General features: G+C 42.0%; 1 protein-coding gene across 3 annotated transcripts; it reads right to left on the bottom strand.

Moving 5' to 3' along the window:
* Nucleotides 1-8: 8 nt before the first annotated feature.
* Nucleotides 9-27792, bottom strand: LOC114573486 (protein AF-17). 3 transcript variants are annotated; one of them, XM_028605723.1, is made up of 20 exons: nucleotides 27475-27792; nucleotides 26457-26536; nucleotides 26294-26348; nucleotides 26038-26147; nucleotides 20089-20192; nucleotides 19347-19440; nucleotides 18561-18668; nucleotides 15378-15470; nucleotides 15138-15285; nucleotides 13464-14240; nucleotides 12696-12895; nucleotides 11607-11721; nucleotides 11377-11443; nucleotides 10649-10797; nucleotides 7637-7837; nucleotides 7090-7166; nucleotides 6427-6746; nucleotides 6129-6225; nucleotides 1763-1948; nucleotides 9-1664 (listed from the first exon to the last, which is right to left on the bottom strand). In XM_028605723.1, the coding sequence occupies exons 1-20, from the start codon at nucleotides 27581-27583 to the stop codon at nucleotides 1629-1631; spliced, it is 3126 nt and encodes a 1041-aa protein (XP_028461524.1). In that variant the 5' UTR covers nucleotides 27584-27792; the 3' UTR covers nucleotides 9-1628. The 3 variants fall into 3 exon arrangements, with proteins under 3 accessions (XP_028461524.1, XP_028461518.1, XP_028461530.1); XM_028605717.1 differs by having other exon boundaries at nucleotides 6427-6797; XM_028605729.1 differs by lacking the exons at nucleotides 26038-26147; nucleotides 26294-26348; nucleotides 26457-26536; nucleotides 27475-27792 and adding an exon at nucleotides 25446-25542 and having other exon boundaries at nucleotides 6427-6797.
* Between the last annotated feature and the right edge of the window lie 165 nt (nucleotides 27793-27957).

Genomic DNA, 27957 nt, shown 5'->3' on the forward strand with positions numbered 1-27957 from the left:
AACCCCCCTTATCACCGTCTGATAACAGCTACACTATACATCACACACCGCTGCGACAGCACTTTAATAATAGTTTACATGGTGGCTGTCCCCAGCCGTCTCCTATGACTCCACTGTGCAGGCTTTACTTGTTTCTCAGTTCTCTGAAGCGCAAACAACTAAAGAACATTGCATCTGAACACAAAACATTACAATAAAAAAAATGATTTTGACACTTTAGTTACCACCATATACGGTTATTCACACATTTCAACTTTTGAAATCATCAGTCAGCTATCAAAAGTATAAACGGGTTTGGGAAGAGTGCTTTCACTTTACTAATGTGGATAAAAAACACTACCAAAGAAAGAGTGTAAGAGAGTGAGCCTTTGGGCTCATGGTTTTCTCTGTAAATCTAGCGTCGTTAAGGCATTATCTATCCAGTATTGCTAAAAGAACAACTAGTTGGTGAACATGAAAGGAATATCTATCTATGAAAGTAACATAAAAACCTGCCACTTCAGGAGGAGGAGTGCAAAATACTCACATAAATCATAAACACCTGTCAGTCCCTAGTGGCCTATTAAGTACCGCGCATCCTTTATAAATGTTCTCTGTCGATGGCTAATTTGCTCTGTTAGCTACTAACATGCAAAGTGCACACTCGTTTAGGAAAAACAATTCTTTTCTTACTTACAGTTTCCAAATGTTTGGTTTTGTCTGTTTAATCTCAATAGCAACTGGAAGGATATAAAAGTCTTTAGAAAACTCTCGTGGTGGTTTGGAATAAAATCTGGCACTAAACGTTCACGTTTGATGCCCTTCTCTAGTGGGCAACGGCGCCATTTTGGACACCTGGATTCTGTGCCATTTGTACATTGACATGAGTTAATACCTAAGAGATAAAATCAAGATTTTTGGTGGGCATTTATATCCAGTGAAGGCTATTGCGGTAATGAGTCAGCACAAAATGTCACCAAAGGAAAATAGGTGGCAGAAAGATCTGAGGTAATAACTAGCTTAAAGTTGAAATGCCACTAACCACACATTGGAAATGACAGTATATTTTTTTTCTTTACATAATAAGTGCCTGTGAGAGGCTGCAACATATAGAATATCTGGATGAACATTGGGTGAGGGGGAACACAAAGGGAAGACAAAATATCAAGGAAGACAGTTGAGGTTGCAAGAAGTGGCAGACTGAAGGGAAAGTCGGGTTCAAGCGGAAATCATCAACGGTCTGTGCTTGAGAAGTGCGAGCGGAGACGCTCCGACCTTTTGAGTTCACACTTCAACCCAAAAGCCGACGCAGCACCTGCAGGGATGAGCAGGAACTCTGGCTCTGCCATCAGAAGCAGCCCCATTGGTCTAGCTAACAAATTAGTGCAATTTAAGAAGAGACCACTGTATTCATGCTCTCTGAAAGCTGCCTACGCAAAAACCTAGGAGAAGAACCTCTGATATAAAAGAATTTCAAAACACGAAAACGTTTAAGTCCATCCTGTTATACATTCATAAAAGAGGGTGTGAGATAACGATGACGGAGAAGGAAAGACGTTCAAAGATCATGGAAGTTGACCTCAGTTCTTCAAGGAGGGCTGCGATGCCCCATCTCTTCATTTAAACTGCTCCTGTGTGATCAAGAAACGTCACCCGTTCTTGTCTCCGCCCTTCTCTCCTGCCGCCTGAAAGCACAAACACACAATGGTTCTTCAATTTCTAAAAAGGGGGAAACCTGTAACATATGCAACCATTGGGAGAAATCCTGCAGTACTGCGCTCACCCCGGGCTTGTGATGAGCGGTGTCCTGCAGACCGAAGAGGCTGCCTCCCTGGCCGCCCTGCAGGGGGGAGGCTGTGGCTGAGGCGATCAGGGGGGAGTTTGGGCTGGAGGTGAGTGCTCCTGTCAGCGTGAGGCGCTGCAGCTCCCTCTGTCTCTGCAGCATCTGGCACACCATCACCTGCTGCTCCTGGAGGAGGGGGTGGCATCAACTATTTTATGACACTTTATTAAGCATTTCTTACTTATTCTTTAATTTTGCACCTTAATGTTAAGAGATAATTGTTAAGTGTTCATTGTGATTTTAGACCTGTTTACATTTTAATTATTTGAGGGTTTTCCATGGTTGTGTTGACATTTCTGCTTTTATAACTGAGGGGGATTATAATCAGAGCAGGGTTAAGTTTAAAATAAAAATGTTTAAATTTAATATATTTTTCTCCTGGTCCTTATTTTAAATAGGTCATAAAAAATATCAATAATTATCGATATCGACCGATATGAAGAACTTATAACGTGATACAGTTTTCAACCATATCGCCCAGCCCTACCGCTCGCCATTTCCGGGTGAGTCCCGACTGCCCTGCCGCCGACTGAACATGTCAGGACGGACAAAATAAAGGCTGACAGCCCCCCCAGACGGACGACGGCGCGGAACACACCGAACAGACTCGAGTCACCGACCTCGCCAGACTGTCCCACGGCCGGTTATCGGCCCGGGGTGTCAACTGGGGAAAGGTTTTACATTTGAGTAAGTTGCCATGTTTGCACTGCAAACTAACGTTAAATCTGTATGCTTAAGTAATCTCCGGGTTTCCCCCCAGTTTATTGCAAGCCTGGTGGCCCACCGGGCCTAAGTTGCCCCCCACCAGGCCTAAGCCACTGGGAATTATTGTTTAATGTATTTTGAAGATGTTTTTTACAGTTACAGTGGGGCGGCTCGATTGGAAACTTAGACGTAGTCATATTTTCAAATCTCTTAGTCTTATGTAGGGCCTTATGGAATCTTATGGCTTATTTAAATTCTCTATTTCGTCCATGATTCTGTTATCACAGAAACTATGTGGCTCTACATTAATGCTGCCATCAGTCTGTGACTGGCCCCAGCCAGGCCCTCGTCCAAAGTAAAGACACTTGCCACCGGGCAAGTAGTCCAAACCAGTAATCAGATTAAAGATACTTATCCAAGTCACTGTGCATTACTATTTTAGTCATTTTCCTTAGTAAAAATATATATTTTTGCTTTCTTCTTGCGTCTCGGGGAGTGAAGTCACGTATGCGACAGGTCACGTTTTCAGCAAGAGGACAGTTCACGTGTACCACGCAGCAACACAAACGTAAACAACAATGGAGGGAGGAGAGAGATGGAAATTAGGGCTGTCCTCGACTAAAGAAATTCTTAGTTGACTAACACTTATACAATTTTGTTGACTAATCGATTAGATGATTTAATTGACAGAGCTGTGCGCTTTGAGAGGTGGTTAAGACTAGAAAAGCACAATCTGTAAAACTGAGTTTCTCCACAATTAATCCTGCAAAAGCACCACTTTAAATCTTGTGTTTACCATGAATGTGCTCAGAAGTTTCTTGGAAATAAGTAATTAAGCATGAATAAGCATAAAAAATGACTAATCGACTAAATAAGTCTTAGTCGGCTAAGACCAAAACGACCGATTAGTCGACTAATCGACTAAGAGGTGGCAGCCCTAATGGAAATCCAGTCACTGTTTAGAGTTTGTGCCAGCTAAAGATGGCAATATTAAGGTTGGTTGTACACTCTGTGCTGGTGGCGACAAAGTGCTATCTAGCTACAAAAACACTACGTCAAATCTGAAGAAACGTTTGGAGTCGCAGCGCTGCAGTCAAACAAGCAAGTCCCAGCAGGTGGTGCCAAGCAGAGAGCAGGAGGCCCCCCACCACCCAAACAGCAAAAGCTGGACTTCGGTGCAAAACCAGTAAGTAGGGGAGAGTTGAAGAAGTTGGTCGGGCAGTATGTTGTAGAGGAAATGCTGCCCTTAAACACGGCTGACTGGCTCTCTTTCGTGCCATAATAAACCAGATCCTACTACTGGTAATGGCGAGCTGCCTCACAGTAAACCGGTTGTCATGTTTATGTTGAGGCTGTGGGGGTGTTGTTGACAGTTGCTTCATGTAACTAATAAAGTAACTTGTAATCTAACTTTGTTAATTTTAAAATCAAGTAATCTGTAAAGTAACTAAATTACTTTTAAAATCAAGTAATCTGTAAAGTAACTAAATTACTTTTAAAATCAAGTAATCTGTAAAGTAACTAAATTACTTTCAAAATCAAGTAATCTGTAAAGTAACTAAGTTACTTTTTCAAAGTAACTGTGGCAACGCTGCCACCGAGCTTAACAACTTTTCTGGGGGAAAACACTGAATCATAATTACTAAAATTAAAGATTAAGACATACTTTCACTATCCCGCAAGGGGAAATTACATTTTTCACTCGGTTGGTTGTTAGTTATTACACACAGGCCCAAAATAAATATAAATAAAAAAAGCAACCTTTCAGTTGTTTCATTTAAAGTGCCCATATTATGAAAAAAACACTTTTTCTGGGATTCGGGGTGTTCTTTTGTGTCTCTGGTGCTTCCACACACATACAAACTTTGAAAAAAATCCATCCATGCTGTTTTGAGTGAGATCTGGTTTCTGAATGTATTCTGCCTCCAGTCTCCTAGTGAGCTGTTCAAAATCGGCTCGGACTGTGACGTCACAGTCCGAAATGAGCTGGCTAACCGCAACCGTTAGCTCGTAGCGCTAGCATGCTACGTCGTTCTCAATAGCAAAGCACTGCTACAACACACAAGTTCACCATAATCTACAAAAGAACTACTTACATGTGCGCCCTCATTTAGAAGTCTCCCAGCTAATCCTGCCTTGTAACTGACCAAAGTTGGAGAAACAGGCTCTTTTACTGTCTCTAGAGTAAGCTAGCTGACATGTTCTACATCTGAGCTACTGAGCATGTGCGAGTGCAATCAAAGATAGTACAGAAGAAGAAGAAGAAAAGAGGTCTCACTCTGTAGCTAAAACAGAAACCAGGTGAAAAGAGGATCTGCAGCAGTGAGAGAGAGCTGTGCAGTACAACAAAAATATGGTGTTTTTTGAAAATTAAACCATGTAAACCTATTCTGGTACAACCTTAAAATACAGTTTTGAACCTGAAAGTGAGCATAATATGGGCGCTTTAACATGTTTGTGAGAGGCCTAACTGGCCCAAAGCGCTGCTCTGAACGCAGCTGAACAAGTGCGTCTTTCCTTGGGTCATCCATGTTGTACCCTTCTCACTCTGCATTTACCAGATGTCCACAGTATCGGATTGGTTCCAAACTCAGCCGGCATTTTACCAGTTTGCAAGTCAAATAGGAGCACTCGTGGTGGCTGGTTTCCTGTTGTTGAAAAGGGGTCACACAGTGACTCATAACCCCAGCAGCCAGTTAGTCACACTGTTGTAGTTTGAATTTTTGGGAAATAGGCTTATTCGCTTTCTTGCCGAGTGTTAGATGAGAAAATCACTAACACTCTCATGTTTTTATGTTAAATTTGAAGCTAGAGCCAGCACACCGTTAGCTTAGCTTAGGATATTGACTGAAAAGAGGGGGAACCAGCGAGCCTGGCTCTGTCAGAAGAAACAAACAAAATCTGCCTATTGCCATTTTGTTTTCCGAAGTAGTTTGTACAGTACAGGCCAAAAGTTTGGACACACCTTCTCATTCAATGAGTTTCCTTTTTATTTTCATGACTATTTACATTGTAGATTCTCACTGAAGGCATCAAAACTATGAATGAACACATATGGAATTATGTACTTAACAAAAAAGTGTGAAATAACTGAAAACATGTCTTATATTTTAGATTCTTCAAAGTAGCCACTCTTTGCTTTTTTATTAATAAGGGAAGAAATTCCACTAATGAACCCTGACAAAGCACACCTGTGAAGTGAAAACCATTTCAGGTGACTACCTCATGAAGCTCATTGAGAGAACACCAAGGGTTTGCAGAGTTATCAACAAAAGCAAAGAGTGGCTACTTTGAGGAATCTAAAATATAAGACATGTTTTCAGTTATTTCACACTTTTTTGTTAAGTACATAATTCCATATGTGTTCATTCATAGTTTTGATTCCTTCAGTGAGAATCTACAATGTAAATAGTCATGAGAATAAAGGAAACGCATTGAATGAGAAGGTGTGTCCAAACTTTTGGCCTGTACTGTAAATTAAAATATGCTCGCTGAGAAAATTCTACATAGCCAATGTATCAAAAGAAAAAAAATCTTGGAGATCCTGTGAGAAAATGTACACGGTGAAAATATAAACGTGTGAAAGTGTGTGTGTCATTACAGGAGTGAAGTTCTGTGAGGTGAGAAACTGCTGGAGCTGCTGTTGCTGCTGCTGCTCGAGGAGAAGCTGCTTCTGCTGCTCTGACAGGAGAGAAGACCTGAAACACAAGCCACGACACAGGGCCACGTCACACACCACACTGTGCACCAACACTCCAAACAATTATAGTCTTATCCCTGCTTCAAGTAGTACGCGTCAGCTGCCTGACATAAGGTCAACGCCCTTTAAGCAAAACAACAATTCATTTCAGAGTGGATATCTTTCTTCAGCTAATTTAAAGACAGAAGTGGGTACGTACGGGCTCACACTCTTGGGTAGCTGAAAGCCCTGTGCCAGTGCCTGGGGGTTAAGCGGTGGTGGCTGGGGGCGCAAAGCGGGGAGTGTGGGATGAGGGGCGTTGTGCACAGGAGACTGGATCACACCGTTCAGACTACCCAGCACGCCGTTCATGCTCAGCTGAGGACTTCCTGCCAGGGACGACATGAGGCCGCTCACCACGGGCAGAGAGGAGCTGCCGGCCTGACCGAGGGTCCCCAAGCCGTCGGCCAAACCTCGACTCAGGCCGTTCAGCAGGGGCTGGCCGAAGGAGGCGGGGCTCTGCTGAGGAGGAGGAGTACTCTGGAAGGAGAGGGAGGAGCTACTGCGGGACGGACTACCAGAGTGGAGCTCCTGGGACCAAGACATGGAAAATCATTGTAGCGGCTCAGCCCGCAGCTTGCTTTTGATGTGCATTCGGCGCCTTTGCACCTCCATTTACAGTGAAAGAAAAACTGGCACAAAAAGCAGTCAATTTAATGTGTTTAAATGGTGGTACCGGACATCTAAGATCATTATCGTCACTGTATTGAGGGTTTAACCCACACATTTCTTGTTACAAAGAGGTTTAAAATGCAGAAGTCTACTTGTTTGACCCATTTGTGTGTGGAGTTTTCAAGGTAAGAAAGAATCTACAGGTACTCACCTCAGACGAGGTAACAAAGGAGGTGTCATTCAGGAAGCAGCCTTTGGATAGGGGACTCTTATTGGAGCTCAGGGGGTCTAAGGAAAAGAGAGGCACAAAGACAGGGTGAAAACTACAAAAATAAAGGTACTACACTAACCACTATGTTTTTATTACTATTTATTACATCTTTCCTGTGTGCGTGGCCACTGTCAAAATAACCTGCAGCCTCTACACATGCCTAATTTTGTGCTGCCAGGCCTCAGTTAATGGTAAATCTGCCCAATTCATTTATGGCACTCAGGGATATTGCTTTACTTAACAAAACCAGAAGAGAGACGCTGATTTCCAGCGCAGACAGACAAGCAGTCAGTACCACTTTGAGTTTACGGTACGTTATTTGTCAGTGGAAAGAAAGAGGTAACGAACAGTACAGTTGATGTGAGACAGTTGTGAGTGAGGGGGAGGAAAGACAAAAGTAGGTGTGGAGCGTACTACACAACATCATAGTAACAGTGTGTCCTAAGGTTTGGATATGAAAATGGGCAGAGGAGATGAGGAATCAGACCTTGGATGGACGACAGGAAGTTGATCTGGGCAGACGTGTGCATGGAGCCGTGGGCCGAGTGAATGTGTTGAGGGAAAGACACGGCCAGCTCCGTGTTGAGTAGCTGCAGCCGCTCCTTCTTGGCTGTCAGGCTGAGGATCTGGTCCTGGAGGCGCTGGTTCTCCTGCTGCAGGGAGTGGAGCGACTGGAGCATCTCCACAACTACAAGAGGCAGGAAGGATAGACACGTATTTATGTCTCCACAGCTGCACATTATCAAATATCCACCGTATATATAGCCTTTTCCAGGAGGTCAAAGTAATGGGCAATTCACATCAAATATGAAAAAATACAGCAACATTTGGAAAATATAATGAAAGGGTTGAACTTATAATATGAAGACATAGCCAACAAGGTGACGTTTTATCATATCACACCCACACAGCCCTATTCTGGGTTAGGGGTGTAATCACAAAGAATATGGGAAAAGACCTATATGGGTGGACGACGGGTATATTAGGGCTTTAAAGGTTGGCAGCTTCAACACCATACCATTATTATACGCATACAGTTGTTGCTCCTGGAGTTTTTAAAATAGAGTTTGAGAAAGTCCTTCATGTTAAACCTGCCCTCAATAAAATAGTCCCTAAACAAACACTTATCTATAAAAAATGATCAAAGATGTACAATTAGACTTCACTCTGGAATAAAGTGCTGAGTGAACTGGTGATCCCTGGACTTGCTTTTATATCTAGGGTTACTTTACAGCAGTGCCATGGGGTCTGAACCAGGAATTCAACCCCATCCTCTAAATGCTTTCTAATTGATTTTCTACGGAGCTGTCGGTACAGCGTGCCCTGCATCGCAGACTGGGAGAACACAACTTCTCTCTCATGTCTGCAGAGTGGAACAGCAGTTGAATGAAAATATACATAGTTAAGAGAAGGATCCAAAAGGTAAGAGGCGACAATGGTAAGACAGAAAGCCAATGGTAGAAATGGGAGACAGAATAAGAAAACTGAAAGAAGTATGAGTCAAAATGAAAACTTTTGTGACAGCCCTGAGTGGGGGAAGAAAAAGGAGCGAAAAATAGAAAAGAAAGCAATTGTCAGCTGATGATGTCCCCAGAGAAAGAGGGAGTCAGAGCGAGAGGCAGCGAGCTACCTGGTTCAGGAGAGAGCACTACAGAAATGAAATGTAGAGAAGGAACATGAGAAACAAAGCTTTTAGAGAGCTGCTTTAAGTATTGTTGCAGCATTCTATCACTTGCTGTGCTATTTTCTGTCCCTAACAGTGTCCACAGGCACACTCATCATCTCTAATTAGTACCAGGCCATGCTCAACTGCACAGTGAGTGCAGGTAAACAGGATCATGTGCAGATTACAAATGGTATAAATGGTGGTTGTTGGTTCCCAACCCCTTTTGTAGGGCTGGGTATCGTTAAAAATGTTTCAATACCGGTACCGGTACCGATACCGTGACTTCGATACCGGGTCCTTTTTTCAACACCAATTTTATAAAACAAACAGAAATTATAACACTACGGCACAAATCTTTTTATGTATTTTTCAGTTCATACAACGTGAGCCCTGTCTCTGTGTAAGAGTTTTTCCTGCCTGCCTCTACGACACATCCAGTCGGTGCCTACAAAGTAGAGCATGACCGATATATCGGCCGATATTAGGCATTTTGCAAACTATCGGTATCGGCATTTATAATAGCCGATAAATGAATATATATATATATATATATATAGTACAGGCCAAAAGTTTGGACACACAAATTCACACATTCAATGCGTTTCCTTTTTATTTTCATGACTATTTACATTGTAGATTCTCACTGAAGGCATCAAAACTATGATTGAACACATATGGAATTATGTACTTAACAAAAAAGTGTGAAATAACTGAAAACATATCTTATATTTTAGATTCTTCAAAGTAGCCACCCTTTGCTTTTTTATTAATAAGGGAAATAATTCCACTAATGAACCCTGACAAAGCACACCTGTGAAGTGAAAACCATTTCAGGTGACTACCTCATGAAGCTCATTGAGAGAACACCAAGGGTTTGCAGAGTTATCAAAAAAAGCAAAGAGTGGCTACTTTGAAGAATCTAAAATATAAGAGATGTTTTCAGTTATTTCACACTTTTTTGTTAATTACATAATTCCATATGTGTTCATTCATAGTTTTGATGCCTTCAGTGAGAATCTACAATGTTAATAGTCATGAAAATAAAGAAACACATTGAATGAGAAGGTGTGTCCAAACTTTTGGCCTGTACTGTATATATATATTTTTTTAATATTCATTTATCACAATCATTTAAATGATTCTGATAAATGAATATTTAAAAAATAAAATAAAAACGGACGAAACCCCCTTCAACCATGTTCTGAGTGTTGGTGTTGCATAGTTGGTCCACCAGAGGGCGCTCTACAACCTCCCTGTTGGCTACACTTTGATCTTTTTTTTTAACGTATTCAAAGACTTTAAGTTTCAAATCTTAAGTTTGTATTTTTATACATTTTATGTATCACAACTTTAATATATTTTGATGTTCCTCTGTTCTGTTGTGACAATAAAACAAACAAGTTTATTTTTAAACTGCATTATCATATTATTTTAATGAGGACTCATAAATAACTATAAATAACTAATGTCAGGGAAATCTGTTTATGTTTTGTTACTCGTTTCTGGATAAAAAAACTTTTAATATATATTGGAATATCGGGTTTTTAAATCACTAAATATTTGTATCGATATCGGCCTTAAAAATCCTTTATCGATCGGGCTGTACTAAAAAGTATTGAATTCACTACCCAGCCCTACTTACAAGCCCTTAAATGACCCCTCATCCAAGTATAGTGTGACCAATAGTTGTGAGCAGTTTAACTAAAAGGTGATTTCTCCTCCTCAGATTGTTTAATTTAAAGGATTTTTAGAGACCTGAGGAGGTGAAAGTTAAAAGAAAACCATCTTGTGAACCTCAGTTTTTTTTTGGAACCACTGGTGTATGTCACTCACTGTTGACTCCCATCTCTCCGTTGCCATGTTTCTCCAACAGCAGCTCAATGTGGGAGCTGGCTGCAGGGACGTTCTCAGGACGGACTCGGACTCCTGCACCCAACCCGTCCCTCTGGTCAAATAGAAGAGGAAGACAGCTCATAGGAGACCTGGGGGTGGAGGAGGAGAAAAAACAAACAAACAAGGAGTCAGAGAGAAATAAGAAGTCATTGAAGTCATTGCTGCGGCCATGCTGGGAAACTACCAACAACACCCTGTGGCTGGTTAGTATTTCTATGGTTTTACTACTTGCTCGCTCATTTTCAGCAGGAGTGTAAAATCATGTAGCGTCCAAGACATAAAAAAATACCAATAAAGGCTTGTGAGATGGTTAGGGTGGCGGCATTTGAAAAAAATGTTTCCAGATTGGAGGTCTAGACTAGAAAATGGGGAAAGTAGCTGAGCTTTCAGGAGGGCTCCTAAGAAGCTTTGTGCTGGGGAGAGACGAGTATGATGGGCTTATGGTGTTGTCATTTATACATAGGTTTACTCGGTTTATTGTCTATTTTGTTATTATTTTGTTGAATTGTCCTGAATATTGTAGTTACTGTCATCTTTCCTTGGTTTTTGTCTGGGTGGGTGGTGATGACGAAGTGGCAATGTTGTGAATTTAATGTTTGTATGTTGATTAAAAATTTTAAATTGTTAATCACATCAACAAAAATCAATAAAGATGAAATGAGACATACTGTGAAGAAAGACTCTCTCTCGGTGAGTTGCCCTGACAAGGGAAGCGACAGTCATCCAGGTCAGACTCTGAGAACGGGGACAAACAGTCGTAAACTTTACCTGTTCTTCTTGTGGTAAAATATGAAGAGATTGAAGCAATATGTATTAGAAGAGGCTGTCTTAGCTAGCTTCGGTTTCTCAACAAATGTAAATACATGCTATTGATGTCTGAACTCTGTGTGTCTCTCACCTGGCAGTGAGGTCTGGGCTTGGGTCAGTAGTGGCGGCAGTGGCGGGGCTGTGGAGAGAGCGCTGGCGAACGGCGTGGAGGTCAGGCTGTAGGAGGTGCTGGAACCTTGATGGACCTACGAGACAGTCAACATCAACATCTGGCTGACAAAGAAACCTGAAAAGGATGTTAGTTAGGAAATGCCTTCTCTTATTGTACGCCTGAGACACTTGTCTACTGGTGAAATAAGGTCAAATATGTACAAAAGGTGCACAAAGGAGTTCATTTTAAAAAAAGAATGTGAGAGAGAAAGAAAATTTGCTCAAAATAACGCTGGCTTGAATATTATTCATTGAAATTCTCGGTAGATGTGGACAATATTATCAAAGAAGTGCATTTAACTAATATTATATCCATTCTTTATCAACAAATCAATATATTTTTAAATTCATCATTTAATCCATAAAATGTTAAGAAAATAGTAATAAATGCCATTTAAAAGAAAATTGCATTTTTGCTTCGTAAAATACTCAATTATCAGAATTGTTGTTTAATTGTCATTTCAGCTCTACATGTAATCATGTAGGGCTGCAACTAACAGTTATTTCCATTATTGATTAAGCTGCTGAATATTCATCTATTAATTGTTTTGTCTATAGAAATGAATTCAGACGGATCAAATAACAAATGAAGAAAGTCAGAAAACTGCAACAAAATGCCCATCATAATTTCCCTAGAGCCGTAGGAGATGTCTTCATATTGCTTTATTAATCCGACTCACAGCCCAAACCCTGAAGATGTTTGGTTTACGGTCACAGATGACATACAAAAGCAGTAAATCATCATAACTGATAAGCTGGAAGCTAAAAATGTATGCTTGCAAAATAACACAGGATTATTATAGTTAAAATAGTTGCTGATTAGTTTCCTGTCGATCAACTAATTCATTAAATCGACTAATGGATTCAGCTCTATAATCATGTAATGTTAGTTCAAATAAATAAAGTAGTCCCAGACACAGGGATACATAATAACAGACCCGGCACTGCTGAGAGTACAGAGCACCTCACCCTGAGAGCCTTCATGCTGACTGAGCTCTCTCTGACATACCTGCGTGTTCGAGACAGCGCTGGCTGGCGGAAGGGAGAGGGAGGAGACGTGGGATGTAAGGAGAACTGAGGAGAGAGGTGTGCTACACATGCCCCCTCCCAGCGACAAGGAGGTGCTACACAACCCTCCACGCAGGGAGAGAGGGCTGCTGCAGATACCCCCGCCCAGTGTAAGGGGGTCCTTGAGACTGGAGTAAATACCTGAGGGGTCGCAAAGATAAAGTTAGGTCAAAAAATATTGAAATACTATTTTCATTTCAGAAGTTGTAAGACCCCGAAAGGAAACAACACATGGCAGGCGAGCAGTCGTGTACTCAAGAAAAAAAAGTAGGGCAGGAAATCTAGCACTCAGAGACGTGCAGCACACACAAAAACCACTATCTGGAACAACAGTCTGAATTTTAAAACCCTGTGTGTGAAAAACTGCGCCAAGAGCATTAGTATCTATCTAATGGCTTATTATAATTCACTCGGAAGTTCTCGTATACAGATAAGCTGCTACTGTGGTGTTGACATAGCTCATGTGCAATGGAAACTTAAGAATCAAGCTGCAAATCTTCACACATGCGCATGCACACACACACACACACACACATGCGCGCACACACACACGTGCACACACACACACACGTGCGCGCACACACACACACACACACACACACACACACACACACACACACACACACACACACACACACACACACACACACATACACACATACACAGGAAGCTAGAGGGTTACCACACCCACCCACTCACTGAGACTCACCAGCGCTGAGCAGAGAGTTGCCACGGCTCGTGGAAAAACTGCCGGCGGAGGAAGAGAAAGAAGAGGAAGAAGAGAGGGCGGCGGGAGGCAGCGTGGATGGGAAGGCGGGATGAGGGATGGAGGATGGGCTCGGATAGAGTGAGGAGGTTAAGGCTGGAGGAGGCGGCGCTGCGTGGTGATGGTGGTGGTGATGCTCCTCCTCCCTCCTGTCTCGGTTCTTGCTGCCTCGCGGCCGCCCTGGACCATGGCTGCTCTTCTTGTTGCCACGGTGTCTCCTCTCTCGGGGCAGTGGTGGAGGCGTGGCTTTGTCATCTGGGGCCGCCTCCTCCAAGATGGGCGGCGTGCTCAGTTGAGACGGCTTGCAGAGAGACTTGGAAGGCTTGTAGTCCCCAGAGGAGGAGATCTTCCGGATCTTGGTGCTGCTGCCCAGCCCCGACGAAGAGGTGATGCGCATGATGGAGCCAAAGGTGGAAATAGTGACCTTGTTCTCGAAAGGACTGGAGTTGCCTTCGGACCGGTCGTGGCCCTGAGAGCCTGCCAGTGGGCCGTCAGCAGGAGTCAAAGCTGGTGGCTTGTGGTATTTACTGTCCTCCTCCTCTTCCTCCTCATCTTTATCCTCCTCCTTTTCATCATCTTCCTCTTCCTGGACCGCTGGCCTCCTGTGACGCTCCTTACGCTCCTCGCCGCTGTGCTCGTCGCCCCCTTGGTCGTGGTCACGCTCCAGGCGGGAGGATGATGAGAACTGATGGAAATCCTGAGTGGAAGTCAGGGAGCCACCTCCAAGAGAAACACAAAGTTGTTGTTAGGGATGTCCTCAAGTACTGGATCAGAGCCGATATGGGCCTTTTTTAACTGATCGGGGATCGGCAGTCGCCCCGATCACCTTTTACTCATTTACGTCAATAAATCCTGTACCATTTTAAATAGATTTTTTATGTGAGTTTTACAAAAATGAAAGCTGCACTAAGTTAAATGTATTAAGCTAAAGACATCTTTTAGTTACTCTGTTCACCGAGTTATTTTTGTAAACAAAAAAAAAAAAAGGGTGTGCAGCTCTATAATTAGGGTTGGGCATTGTTTAGATTTTAACGATTCTGATTGCGATTCTTCCGTTCGATTCCGGTTCTTATCGATTCTCGATTCTGATTCTTTGAGTGGTGGAGTTGAAACGGGTCACATGCTTATTTCACGAATGAGAGGAAAGTTTTATTTTGATTCAAAGGCGGGTTGCAGTTTGACGCTTTTTCAATGTAAAATAAAGCCACAATAGAGCGCCGCTTACTGTGCTCCATGGCTGCAACACAACAAGCGCCTGGCCGCTACGGAAACCGAAACTTGTGCATGTTAAATTTGGAACCCATGATCAGATTTGAAACCAAATCCTCCAAACGATTCCAATAAAGAAACGATTCCGATGGAATCGTCATTTTTTGAAACAATTCCAAGTAGGAATCGGATCTCGATGCCCAACCCAATCTATAATCTAGGGAAATACAAGTATCAGATCAGGACTCTGCATCGGTAGATATTCTATATATTTTTTTTAATCGAATTGGGATCTGGAGGCCAAAAAAGCAGATTGGGACATCCCTTGTTGTAGTCAAACTCAAATAAACTCACTGCAATTAATAGTTTTCACTCTGCCTCCTGTTTGATTCCTCACATGGTGCCTACCTGTGTTGAAAGGACTGGAAGAACAGGAGGAGGAGGAGCAGCTCTTGCCAGTGCTTCCCGTCTTCTTGCTGCGATGACCATGACTGTGTGAGCTCAGCTTCTTGGACTTTCCCTCACTGTCCTTGCTGCTGTGGTGACTCGAGGAGATCTGTACCAAAACACACAGGTTATGACACAATTAGTTCCATTACTTGTCAAAGTGTCCAGCATGTGACGAGCCATCCTGGCGTTTTTTCATACCTTTTCTACTATACTACTGGGCGTCACTGAAGAGCCCAGGCTGTCAGAGGACTTCTTGTGGCGCTCCTTTTGCCGAATCTTGTCCTTATGACTCTGAACAGACAGGAATACACAGGGCTCATGTATGTTACGAGTCAAACCAGGTCCTACAAGGCATACACTAAGCACTCATACTGTACACGCATAGACACAAACAAGCAGGCACACACACACAAACACACACACAATTACTAGAGCTCAATTTGTTTGATACTAGTGCCAATATGATGCCATTAGCCTATGGCTTAGCCAAAGTTCTCAAATGTTAAGGCCCAAACGCCATGAAAGCGCCTGATGCGTGTGTTTTGAAGTACACCCATTGTTTTAAATGGCCGAGCACGCACCAAAAATTGTTTTGTCAAATTGCTTTGACGTGTCTACTCCGACGTGTCTACTCTGACTTGCTGTTTTTTGTGTTGTTTGGAGAAAGTTACTGTAATATTCTATGTAATGATGTGATCCGAATCCAAATTTACAGTATATTAATTCATGTATATATCCAACTGTCTTCTATTTATATTTTTATATATATATATATATATACATACACACACTACCGGTCAAAAGTTTGGGGTCACTTAGAAATTTCCATTCCACTCCATTATAGACAGAATATCAACTGAGATCAGTTGCATTGTTTTTTTTAACCAGGGCAGCAGTTTTCAGATTACATTATGTGCTTACATAATTGCAAAAGGGTTCTCCAATGTTTTCTCAGTTAGCCTTTTAAAATGATATCAGATTAGTAAACAGAATGTGCCTTTGGAACAACAATGGGCAATGTAGATATTGCATTAAAGATCAGCCACTTCTTTCTACAACAGTCGAGAACCCTTTTGCAATCATGTAAGCACACATGTAATCTCAAAACTGCTGCCCTGATTAAAAAAACAATGCAACTGATCTCAGCTGGTATTCTGTCTGTAATGGCAGTGTTTCCTCTATGTTGATTTGACCATGGTGCCCCCCCACGGTAACATTTCTGCCTCCCACGATATCAGAAATAGGGGCTGCATTGTTAGAGCGCATGTCGGAGAATAGCGCGGACACACGACGATAACTAGCCAGTTGAGATCGTGTGTGTACATCCTTGAGAACTGTAAGTGGTATAATTTATGTTGTCAGTTCATTTAAGCCTGGTCTTGCAAATTTAAATTAAGTTAACTGGTGATTTTCATTCTTAGTATTTTTCACCTGCGAGCATGTGGCTGTTGATTCGATATAATAGCGATTGCTGAACGCCCTCGCTCACGTTTGTATTTGAGGTGCATTATTTCCATGCTGAAGTAGTGACACTGCATTAAGATAATGTAATTAATAGTGGGTTTATTGGTATTTGCTACAGAATGCTTAGCCTGTAAGTCAAGATCAAAGATGGCCTATATAGTAACTCAACAAATACAGTTCAATCACAACAGAAAATATTCTTCATTGTGTGTGTGAATAGAGGTGAATTATTAGTTTGTGTTGCAGCCAAGTGTCAGCTCCGTTTCACGGGGACCTGCCCCCACTGCGAATCATGCTCATAATTCATTGCACCGACCCCATTGCAAAATGTCGCGGCAGCTGAGTGTGTGAATGTTTCTTTTTTAGAAGTCCAATAGGCTAATAATTGTGAGGGTGTTTATAAATGAGTTGAAATAATGAGCGATTATTGCAGGTGGAGGATGAAGAACAAGCACTATAACTACATATTTATAGTGTTTTTAGTGACCTGCGCTGTCACTGCAAAAATAAAAAATAAACAATCATCTGTTTTGTAATGAAAAGTGAGTGCAGGGTTGACAGAGGTTTTACAACCCTGTCCGTCAAGGGTCGTGTTAATTTCGTCAGATGAGATTTTTTTCCATGACTAAGACGAAACGATGACGAGACTGCGCCAATGTCCAAAAACGCTGACTAAGATTAAATTAACAAGCATGATTGTTGACGAAAAAAGACGAGACTAAAATGTTTTGCATAAAATAAAAACTAAGATAAAATCTCTCTTCATTTTCGTCTACAATCGTCTCTACTTTTCCATCATGAGATAGAATATTCAGCTGTTACTAGGGTTGGGTACCGGTGCCTTAACGACCGTTATCTACCGGACTACCTCTCTGATGCTCATTAACGGACGTTAGAGGGAACTGAAACATCGCTGCACGGGACACTAGTTAACACTATACTTGACAGCAGGTAACGTTAGCCTACCGTTAGCTAGTTAACACCACACCTGACAGCAGATAACGTTAGCCTACCGTTAGCTAGCAGCTGGATTAAACACGGTTAAAATGCTGACAGCTGAACGGTGTAAAAGTTTGTCTGGATTTGACTGGAGAGGATTCCAACAGGGGGACGTACGACAGTCTGCAGAACACATATGTTGCGTTCACTTCAAACTCGCCTCGCCAGCCTCGTGCTGCATTCAATGTTATTGCAAAATACCCTTTTCCCATGCAGTGGTTATTTTTGTCGTTTAACAGGAATTTACTGGTGAAATAAGGAAGAGGCTCAATACTTATATGACTTCATATAATTTATTTCTATATAACTATTTAACTGAAATGGTTATCAGAAATAATTTGTTATTTAAAAAAAGACTTTTTTGAAAAACAAATTTGACTAAAACTTGGCAAGATATATTGAGTTCTCTTTTGACTAAAACTAGACTAAAATGCAGAGACATTTAGTTGACTAAAATTTGACTAACAAAAAAAGATATGTGAATGACTAAATATGACTAAAACTAACAAGGACATTTGGCACAAGACTAAGACTAAATTAAAAAATAGGTGACAAAATTAACACTAGTCAAGGGAGAAAGTCTAATGCCCCCACTGATAGAGGTATCTGTAACATACAAACTCTTTGCCTAAATAGCAACCTTTCCTAAAATCCGGCTGGTTCTTTGATGTTGGCGCTTCAAATCTGATGATTGAGGTGCGTCAATTATCGCTTTCAGTGTGTTTGGGCCTTGAATGTTGTTTTCACACAAGCAGACAGACAATTACTTTACCTCAGTAAAATTGTTGAAAGTTGGTACCTTTTTATTTTTTATTTAAATGAGAAGCTTTCTGATCAAGAAATATGTAAACATGACTATAAATCTGACCAGATATCCAAAGTCAACCTTTGGTACGCAACACTTCACCTGGCCCTTACCTTCCTCGGTCTGTGGTGGTGATGTTTGTCTTGCAGTGGAGAGCTTGAGCGCCCCCTGACATGACTGAAGGAGCTACTTGTATTTTCACTGGACCGCAACTTCTTCTGCTGTAAAAACCAAAGAAAAAAGTGAGCACTGTCTCAAAGCCAAATAAAAATGTGAAAGCTGTGGGGCATTTTATTTGCAAAAAAATGCTTAAAAAGGTGCCATCTAAACCATAACCAAAGCTCATTTTCATGATGTGCACATTTAGATAGGCAGGAGAATTTGAGCTTATTGTGTTGGTGCTTGATTAAGACAGCCCTTGGCGACTTCAGGATTGCTCATTGACTGCTATTTCCCTAACCGACAACCGAGCCGAACAGAGCTTCGTAGGTGGGATTAAGAATCGTCTAAATTAAGCCGTCGTCTAAATGTCGTCAAGCATGGAGGAAATCGACGCAGCTATACAGCCTGTTTTATGTAAAATTAAAGAAACTTTGACTGACACAATAAACTTAAATTGAAATGGTCCTAGCAACCATTACCGTAGCTTCTGTGACGAATGAAAATGACGTTGACAGGAGGCTACTGATTCTCAAAGGTACAAATACTTTTGAGGAGGTGGTAATAAAAAGTTTGGCCGTTATGCTTACTGTCAATTGGCAGAGTTAACACTTCACAGTGCATTTAAGGGATGCTATTTGTTATCTCTGATGTTTGTACCATATTCATCAACTCTTTCATTTTGTGATGCTTTGTGCAAGGATATTGGTTTGCAGCCTCGAGACTGTCGTCCATCTTACCATTTTGTTGTAGTGGTGCTTGCAGTAGCCACAATATTTTACGTTGTCAGCTTCTGGGCCTTCCTCCTCACACAGCAGACCTGCCATCTGAGCACTGAACACAGGGTGTCACAGGGTCAGTTGGGGGAAGGAAACAGAAGAGCGCGCATGCATCGCACGCACACACACACACCCCCCCCCTGACAACGACACCTGGAAGTCGCCCAAGTCACCTGAGAGCTTTTGTCATTGTTTCCAGATAGTTTGGATCAAATATCAGATGTGTGCACACAGAAATCTGTGCGGTACAATCTTCCAGGTTTAATTTTAGGCTTGAATTGTCAATTTCTGCTTTGCGATGGGAATCAGTTGCAGCTTACACAAAATTAGTAGTGCAGACGCAGTGAAACAAATATAGCAAACGCATATCAGCATTTTGAAGCAAATTGTGGACCGCAACAGGCCATTCTTTCTGCTGACTGGCAGCTGTTTCACAACTAATTGCATCAGTCAACAAGTAAAATCAATCATGTGTATCTAATGTCAGATTACGTCTTGAGCCTTGTTTAAAAAAAAAAAGTCACGTCTTGGTTATGGCCCACTGTCCTAAATACAGTTCATTTGTCAATTGTACGTTCATAAGTCAATGTTATCGATAACAATCCATTTCTGAAAGTATTCCTGCAAGATCTTTTTCACAACAATCAAGATCTTAATTATCACACACACACACACACACACAAACACAGACACACACACTTACCAGGTGACATGGAAAGCTTGTCTGCAGCCCTGTCTGTTGCAGGTCATGCAGGCTCCACACGCAGCCTTGCTCTCTCTCCCGTGGTCCTCACAGATATAACAGGTCTGGTGAAGCAGCAAAGATGGAGAGAACAGAGACATATCAGTTATTAGCAGGTGCTACGTTGCTCTGTAGAAGTTCACACAAAGCCCCTGGCTGTTGTAAAAAAAAAAAAAAAAAAAAAATGCATATTCATGCGAGTAACATCTTGAAGCACTAATGTTACCAGGGCAAACTCCTACATTCATGTTATTAGGCTATGACAGTGAAGTGCACCATTGTGATTGCAGTGCAGGAAAGTTAAACGCTCTTTGATTTAAGTGCAGCCGCAGCTACACTGTAAAAGATTAGGACGTTTTGCTTGTCAAGACAACAGATGGGGTTTTCAAACGGAACGCAGTTTGCTCCGTGCTGGCTGCTTTCTACAGCAAAACTGTTGACCAGATGTTGGGAATGTTGTGAAAAAAGCTGACAATGAGGAGCTTGTGTTTTCTCAAAAGAGAGCTTTTACTTTGAAATGTTTTTTGTATCATAATGCTGCTTAAATCTAAAATGCGTTTCCTTTTTTTGTCACCTACATTCCTTATCATTTTTATAGGTGTAGAATGGTTTCATGTTATACTGCGGGGCACTTGCATTGAAATCCATCATGTGCAGGCAAGATTCTGGAAATAATTGATTTTTAGAGCTCAAGGCTGTAATCCTGGCATCCTGCGGGACAGCAGCATCAGTTTTAACTGACATGTAAATGTACACACATGTCCACAGAATACATGTAAGCATACACATGTGCGCACACACATACAGACAAACAAACGCACACACAGCGCTTTTGTACTTGTTGCTCAGCTTTTGCTCAGTGAGCGGGGCTGAGTGGTGGGGGGGCAGAAGAGGCCTAGCAACAGGTGCGGGACAAAGGAACAGCAGGCTCTTTTACCTTTTTGCTTCAGCCCTCTACGTTTTGCCTTTTCTCTCTCCTTTCCTCTGTCTTCCTCCACTCCTCACATCCTACTCTGCTCTCTGTTCCTTTCAGAGGATGTCGCCTATGTAATGAAAGGCCGGAGACATAGCTACACCAAGCGTGTATAAGGAAGAGTGGCTTCTCAAGTTTTCACTGTCCATTGTAACGCTGTCTAGGAATGCAGGCAGCAAAATCTGGATGAATGGCTCTGACGGGGAAAGCTGCATGCAATTTACTGTAGCTGACACAGTAATATGAAACCAGGCACTCAAACACTCACGTGTACATTTATATGCAGGCGCACACAACACACACACACACAGACACACACACAGACACACAGACACACACACAGACAGATACACACACAGACAAACAGACAGACACACACAGACACACACACACACACTTCTAATGAGTCCATGCGTCAAATATTGGTTTCTCTGTAATGTGCATTGCTTTAAAAAGGTCTGCTCTGGTGCATGTGGCCAACCACACAGACACCAGAGGAAAGGTACATGGATAAAGTTACAAGACAGCAGATGTATGATAAAGCTATAATAGCCTGAAAACTAGTTTGCGGTTAAATGATTTGCCTTAAAAAGGAAGAAAAAAAACAAGACATTAGCAGAATAATTCAGAAGCTCTTCTGAATGTAAAAGCACGACTGGATATATGATGGATATGTTCCGTCTGTTTTCCACAGGTGGTCTTACTCTGGATGTTATCTACTATCTCTGTATTGTGTCAGTCAGTATGCAGCGCTTAACTGTCAACATGTCAATAACCAGTGTTTATTTATTATACATTTTATTATATATTACATGAAGAACAGACTTGAAGAAATTTCCCTGTTGGAAATCAATTCATGATGCTTTATACTACCTAACTAATGATTCTTGTCATTATCTTTTATTTTATTAAAAGAAAGCCCATAGTTATGTCTGATCAACAGACCATAACCCAAAGAGGTTCAAATTTGAATGCTACAAAAACCAGGAAGAGCAGCAAATTCAGGAAGCTGTAACTGAAGAAGCTGCTACAAGTGACAAGTACAAGTATGGCATTTTGAATATGTAATCGACTTCAAACAAATCGCTTCAGCACAATTTAGTACATTACAATGTGCATTTTGTGATGAACTGTGGTACATGTACTTTTTTTGTTGTTCCCTCAAACCGCCTCATCTATTTCTATCTAAGCTGGAAATCTCCCACATTTCCCAGAATGACTTTTACCAACCTCCAGAGAGCAGGCGTGACCTCGACAAATTCAGCTCTGGGTTTGTACGGTAGGTGTAGGCGGAGAGAGTGATGGCGATGTGGAGCAAAATGGTTTTTTTTTCCCATTATGGGAGAAGCAAGAGTTGTGCCATTTCCCAGATGTATTAAAGGTCCCATAGCATGAAAATGTCACTTGATGAGGTTTTTAACATTAATATGTGTTCCCCCAGCCTGCCTATGGTCCCCCAGTGGCTAGAAATGGTGATAGGTGTAAACCGAGCCCTGGGTATCCTGCTCTGCCTTTGAGAAAATGAAAGCTCAGATGGGCCGATCTGGAATCTTCTCCTTATGAGGTCATAAGGAGCAAGGTTACCTCTCCTTTCTCTGCTTTGCCCGCCCAGAGAATTTGGCCCACCCATTAGAGAGAGAGACATCATGGCTTTCAAACGAGCAAAGTGGCAGTTTGTCAAGGCCACACCCCCACCCTCCACCTTGCCCCCGCACCCCCCTCTCTCCTCCTCAATAGCTACAGACACAGAAATGGCACATCCTAAGGAAAGCTCATTGTGGGACAGGCTCTAGTGGCTGTAATTCTGCACCAAGGCTGAATTTCGGGAAAGAGACTTCAGATACAGTATTAGGGGACAACTAAGGTCTATATAAAAGAGACTTCAGATACAGTATTAGGGGACCACTAAGGTCTATATAAAAGAGACTTCAGATACAGTATTAGGGGACCACTAAGGTCTATATAAAAGAGACTTCAGATACAGTATTAGGGGACCACTAAGGTCTATATAAAAGAGACTTCAGATTCAGTATTAGGGGACCACTAAGGTCTATATAAAAAAGAGACTTCAGATACAGTATTAGGGGACCACTAAGGTCTATATAAAAGAGACTTCAGATACAATATTAGGGGACCACTAAGGTCTATATAAAAGAGACTTCAGATACAGTATTAGGGGACCACTAAGGTCTATATAAAAGAGACTTCAGATACAGTATTAGGGGACCACTAAGGTCTATATAAAAGAGACTTCAGATACAGTATTAGGGACCACTAAGGTCTATATAAAAGAGACTTCAGATACAGTATTAGGGGACCACTAAGGCCTATATAAAAGAGACTTCAGATACAGTATTAGGGGACCACTAAGGCCTATATAAAAGCATCCAAAAAGCAGTATGTCATAGGACTGCTACTGTTGTTGGTGGAGAAATTGCTATGGTTTTTTTCCTGTATGATTTCTCTATGGGATTGTTGACACTAACGGAGTGTGTTTTCTAAAACAAAGACTGACACCAAAACTGATGTTTTCAGTTATAGTTCCAATTAAACTTCAAGTGGAGAATTTACAACTGTAAAGCTTTATTGTAATTACTTTGGAGTTAGTTGTGTGAGACCAATGGGGCTGGGCACCTCACAGTTTGAATACTGCTAATAAGTGCTAATATAATACCTGACTTTGAGTACAGACACCAAAACTATACGTTTTCCAATATCTTACTTCTGCTCTACAAACTAGAAGGGCACTCGGAGAGCACAGACTTCTGCCAAGGCATGCCCTATCTCACAATGTTAATGCAGTGTGATTTTTTGCAGTCTGGAACTCATTTTTTCAATTATTCCGACACCACATGAATGCAGCACAAACGCCCTATCTCGCAATGTTAACCAAAGTGAACAGTAATTTAATCAAAAGTAGCCCTCGGTATCTGGTGTGGCCACCAGCTGCATTAAGTACTGCAGTACATCTCCTCCTCATGTACTGCACCAGACTGGCCAGTTCTTGCGGTTGTTGTTGCCCTGTACCTGTCCCGCAGGTGTGATATTTGGATGTACCGATCCTACGCAGGTGTTGTAACACGTGGTCTGCCACTGCGAGGACCATCAGCTGTGCTTCCTGTCTCCCTGTAGCGCTGTATTTTAGGCATCTCACAGTAGGGACATTGCAATGTATTCCCCTGGCCACATCTGCTGTCCTCATGCCTCCTTGCGCCATGCCTAAGTCTTTATTTTGGTGTTTTTCAGAGTCAGTAGAAAGGTCTCTTTACTTTCCTAATTTTCTTATAACTGTGACCTTATAAGCTGTTATTGTCTTTTTGACCGTTCAACAGGTGCATGTTCATTAATTGTTTATGGTTCATTGAACAAGCATGGAACACATTGTTTAAACCCTTTACAATGAAGATCTCTGAAGTTATTTTGATTTTTACAAAAGTATCTTTAAAATAGTGTCCTGAAAAAGGGGCTTTTCTTTTTCTGCTGAGTTTATGAATCTGACCAATTATTTGGTGCAATTCTTGATATGTGACACTTTTAACTTTTTTTTGACATCATTTGGTTGGAAAGTATTGATGGTTGATACTTAGGTGCCTTATCATCTCTCTGACAAAGGATGTTTTTATGTGTGCCTCAGCCACTCAAGGAGGAAAAACTGATGCTTTTCAGATCAGCAGTCATGTCAACACCATTCCCGTACAGAAATACTGAGACAGAGGAGGCACAGAGATGAAGTCCTGTAGACTAGTTGTTGCCAACCTTTTTGGTCTGAGGTACCCCAACAGCTCTGTCAGATAAACTCATGTAGCCCTTCATTGGTACCCAATGTATGTTCCAAATGTATAACACTATTCATTATATAAAAGATATTGTTCATTTTCTTATACAACTAAACTAGGGCTGAACGATTAATCGTTTTCCAATCGAAATCTCGATTTCAAAGAATGTGATTAGCTGATGGTAGAAGGTGCAATATGTGGATGCTGCTATTGAACTGAGTCATATCAGAAATTTCAGTTTACAGAAAAGTACTGATATTATTGGAACTTTAGCTTTGGTGATAAATGTTGTGTGTTTGACTGTTCAATGTTCCACGCTTATTAAAAGAAAAACACTTATTGCTGGAAACTCATATCCATGTTCTCATCCTTGCATAACATGACATGTTTTATCTGTTACAAAGTAAATATAAACTTAAGCTAAACTTTTTTTTTTTTAAAAGAATCGCAAATCGAATTGTAATCGCAATATCTGGCAGAAAAATCGCAATTCGATTTTTCCCTTCTATCGTTCAGCCCTAAACTGAACTGTCCATATTAAGATTGGTTTGGGCGCCCCCTTAGCTTACCAGGTAGGTGGTACAGGGGTACCATTAGGGCTGATTCCTTACTGCACCAAGGTTCGAGTCCGGCCCAGTGCCCTTTGCTGCAGGTCTTCCCCTCTATCTCTCTCCTTTCCTCTCTGTCACTATGTAAATTAAATTCTAAAAGAATATGAGGTTGGTTTGATCAGCATTAATCACACTACTACTAGGCTACTACTACTTGGAAGGTGAATGTTTCAACCATGTATCTTAAACTAACTATTTTAACAATTGCTAATCATTTGAACTATTTAGTCTTTACTTTTATTTCAACCATTTACCATTTATTCAATACTTTTACCTACCTGTTTAAACTCCTGTGCTCGCGTACTAACTAGTTGTTACACACTCTTACACACTTGCATTATGTAGTGCTCAGGTGGTACAGTTGACTTAATGTTAATATTTGAATATATTCTTTTAATCAAATCATAATATATATATTTTTTCAAATGAGTTACATTACTCTGTGATCTTTCCACTTACCCCCAGCTGGGAATCACTGCTGTAGATTAACAATTGTTCACTTCACAATGTTTTACAGGTTTCTCTCCATCGACAGTGTGTGTGTCAGTACCTTGATGTATCGCTCATGTGGGACGTACTGCAGGATGATAGGCTCCATGGTTAGGACGTTGGCAAACTGCACCTCAGGGATGTACAGCGCACACACAACGTGGGCCCAGCCTGACGGAGAGAAGATCAATGACATGATAAGGTTCCTTGTTTAAGGTGGGGGAGGGAGGGGGGGGTACTGCTGTTTCGTACACTCGCTGTGTAACTGAAGGAAACGGCAGAAGAGTGAGATGGACAGAGGCCAGGGTGAGATTTACCTCCGCTGTCTGTCCTTTTGAGGGCACCATCTTTGTGGGGACATAGTTCACACCTCTGGGGAAGGACAGGAAAGAGCAGAGCTTGTTGGGAGTGTGGAATGAATCATAAACGGGTAAAACAAGACCGGATGGATATGTCAGTGTTGTGTGTTGGGATACTCACCACGCGTGCCGCCCTCTCCTGTGATTCACACTTCCGACAGAACCACGGACCGGTAGGAACCTGGACAATGCCATAACATGCTGGGACACACACACACACACACACACACACACACACACACACACACACACACACACACACACACACACACACACACACACACACACACGTTAATGATACTATTTTTGAAATATGGTCGTCAGCATTTTACAACACAGTAATGTTAAGAGGTTGCTGTCATCTTGGTCAGATAATATTTGAAAAAAAGGAAGCCATTTTCAATCCACTTGGAACTTCAATTTAAGACTGAATATGCATTAAACTGGCTCATTGAAGACAACTTTCAACTCCACCTTCTGACTAATCTTTCTTTATTACATTGTATAGCACTTTTGCTGACTTTAAGGGAACAAAGTCATTTCTACTTCAAAAAATTAACCTGCAAATGAGGGCAGAGTGAAGTCTGCCAGGTATAAATCTACCACAGCCTCCAAGAGTTGGTCCAACAATCGGTCACAGCTAGGGCTGATTTCTGCTCAGAAATCGGATTCTGGGAGTTAACTGCTACTATGGTTGTCTTAATAAAGCAACAAAGCAAGTGGACACAAGGTAACATAGTGTCGAAACCGGCGGGCCTCGCCGGGGCTGTTTTGTCGCAAAAAAACACGCCTCTTGCAGTATATCGTGAATCCAACCGGGCCAGACAACCAAACACACGCGCGCGCGCGAGCACACACATACATACAAACGGAGCTGAAGTGCCATCAAGGCGCCATCCAGGCTCAGTGTCACTCTGCTTGGCCCTGTGTTTTAATCATGTGTGCTGAGAGGAAACAACAAACAGCACGCCTACCTACCCTCCCCCACACACACACACACACACACACACACACACACTCAAACACGCACGTAGACAGCGACAGACCTACCTAAAAATCTACCGACCTACCAGCACCTCTGGCCGCCTCCAGCCGCCACAGCTGCCCGGTAATTACACGCTAACAGCGGCTAATGTTACCTTGGTGAACGGCGACGCTGCAGCCGTGTCCATCGCAGTAGACCAGAGGGTTCTCAGCCCAGCCTCGCTCGTCTGAACACACGCAGCAACCTCCAACCATTTCCCGCATGCTGCTCCCATAAGAAGAAATGTATTTCCCGTCCCCGGCAACGGCTCAGACCTCGCCCAGGCCTGTCAAGTGGTCGTCCCGCACTTTAACGCCGCACCGGGCATAGTCGTGGGCCGCTTTCGTCGCGCACTTTTAGCGCAGCGGAGAGACGAAATCTCGGCGTGGGGTTTGTGGTGCTGCTGCTACGTTTTTTTCCGTGATGTCCTCCCCGTCCCCATAGAACCGATGCAGTGCGCATGCTCAGACCTGCTCCTGTGGTTCGGAATAAGTCACAGCAAAGGTAGCAAGTTATTGTTATTTTTTAACACAAAACCCTTTTTCACCGCATGTTTTCAGACTAATAACATTATTTTTTAATTTATTATCAATGTGAC

The sequence above is a fragment of the Perca flavescens genome, chromosome 2 (genome assembly GCF_004354835.1).
Source record: "Perca flavescens isolate YP-PL-M2 chromosome 2, PFLA_1.0, whole genome shotgun sequence".
NCBI lineage: Eukaryota > Metazoa > Chordata > Actinopteri > Perciformes > Percidae > Perca > Perca flavescens.

What these genes read in the sequence shown, in the direction of transcription:
- LOC114573486 (XM_028605717.1), bottom strand. Translation starts at nt 27,583, where the DNA reads ATGCGGGAAATGGTTGGAGGTTGCTGCGTGTGTTCAGACGAGCGAGGC. An exon ending in CACATGAGCGATACATCAAG is followed by an intron (nt 20,193 to 26,037) that starts GTACTGACACAC and finishes CTGCTTCACCAG; the next exon opens with ACCTGTTATATCTGTGAGGA. An exon ending in CTACCCAAGAGTGTGAGCCC is followed by an intron (nt 6,226 to 6,426) that starts GTACGTACCCAC and finishes CTTGTGTTTCAG; the next exon opens with GTCTTCTCTCCTGTCAGAGC.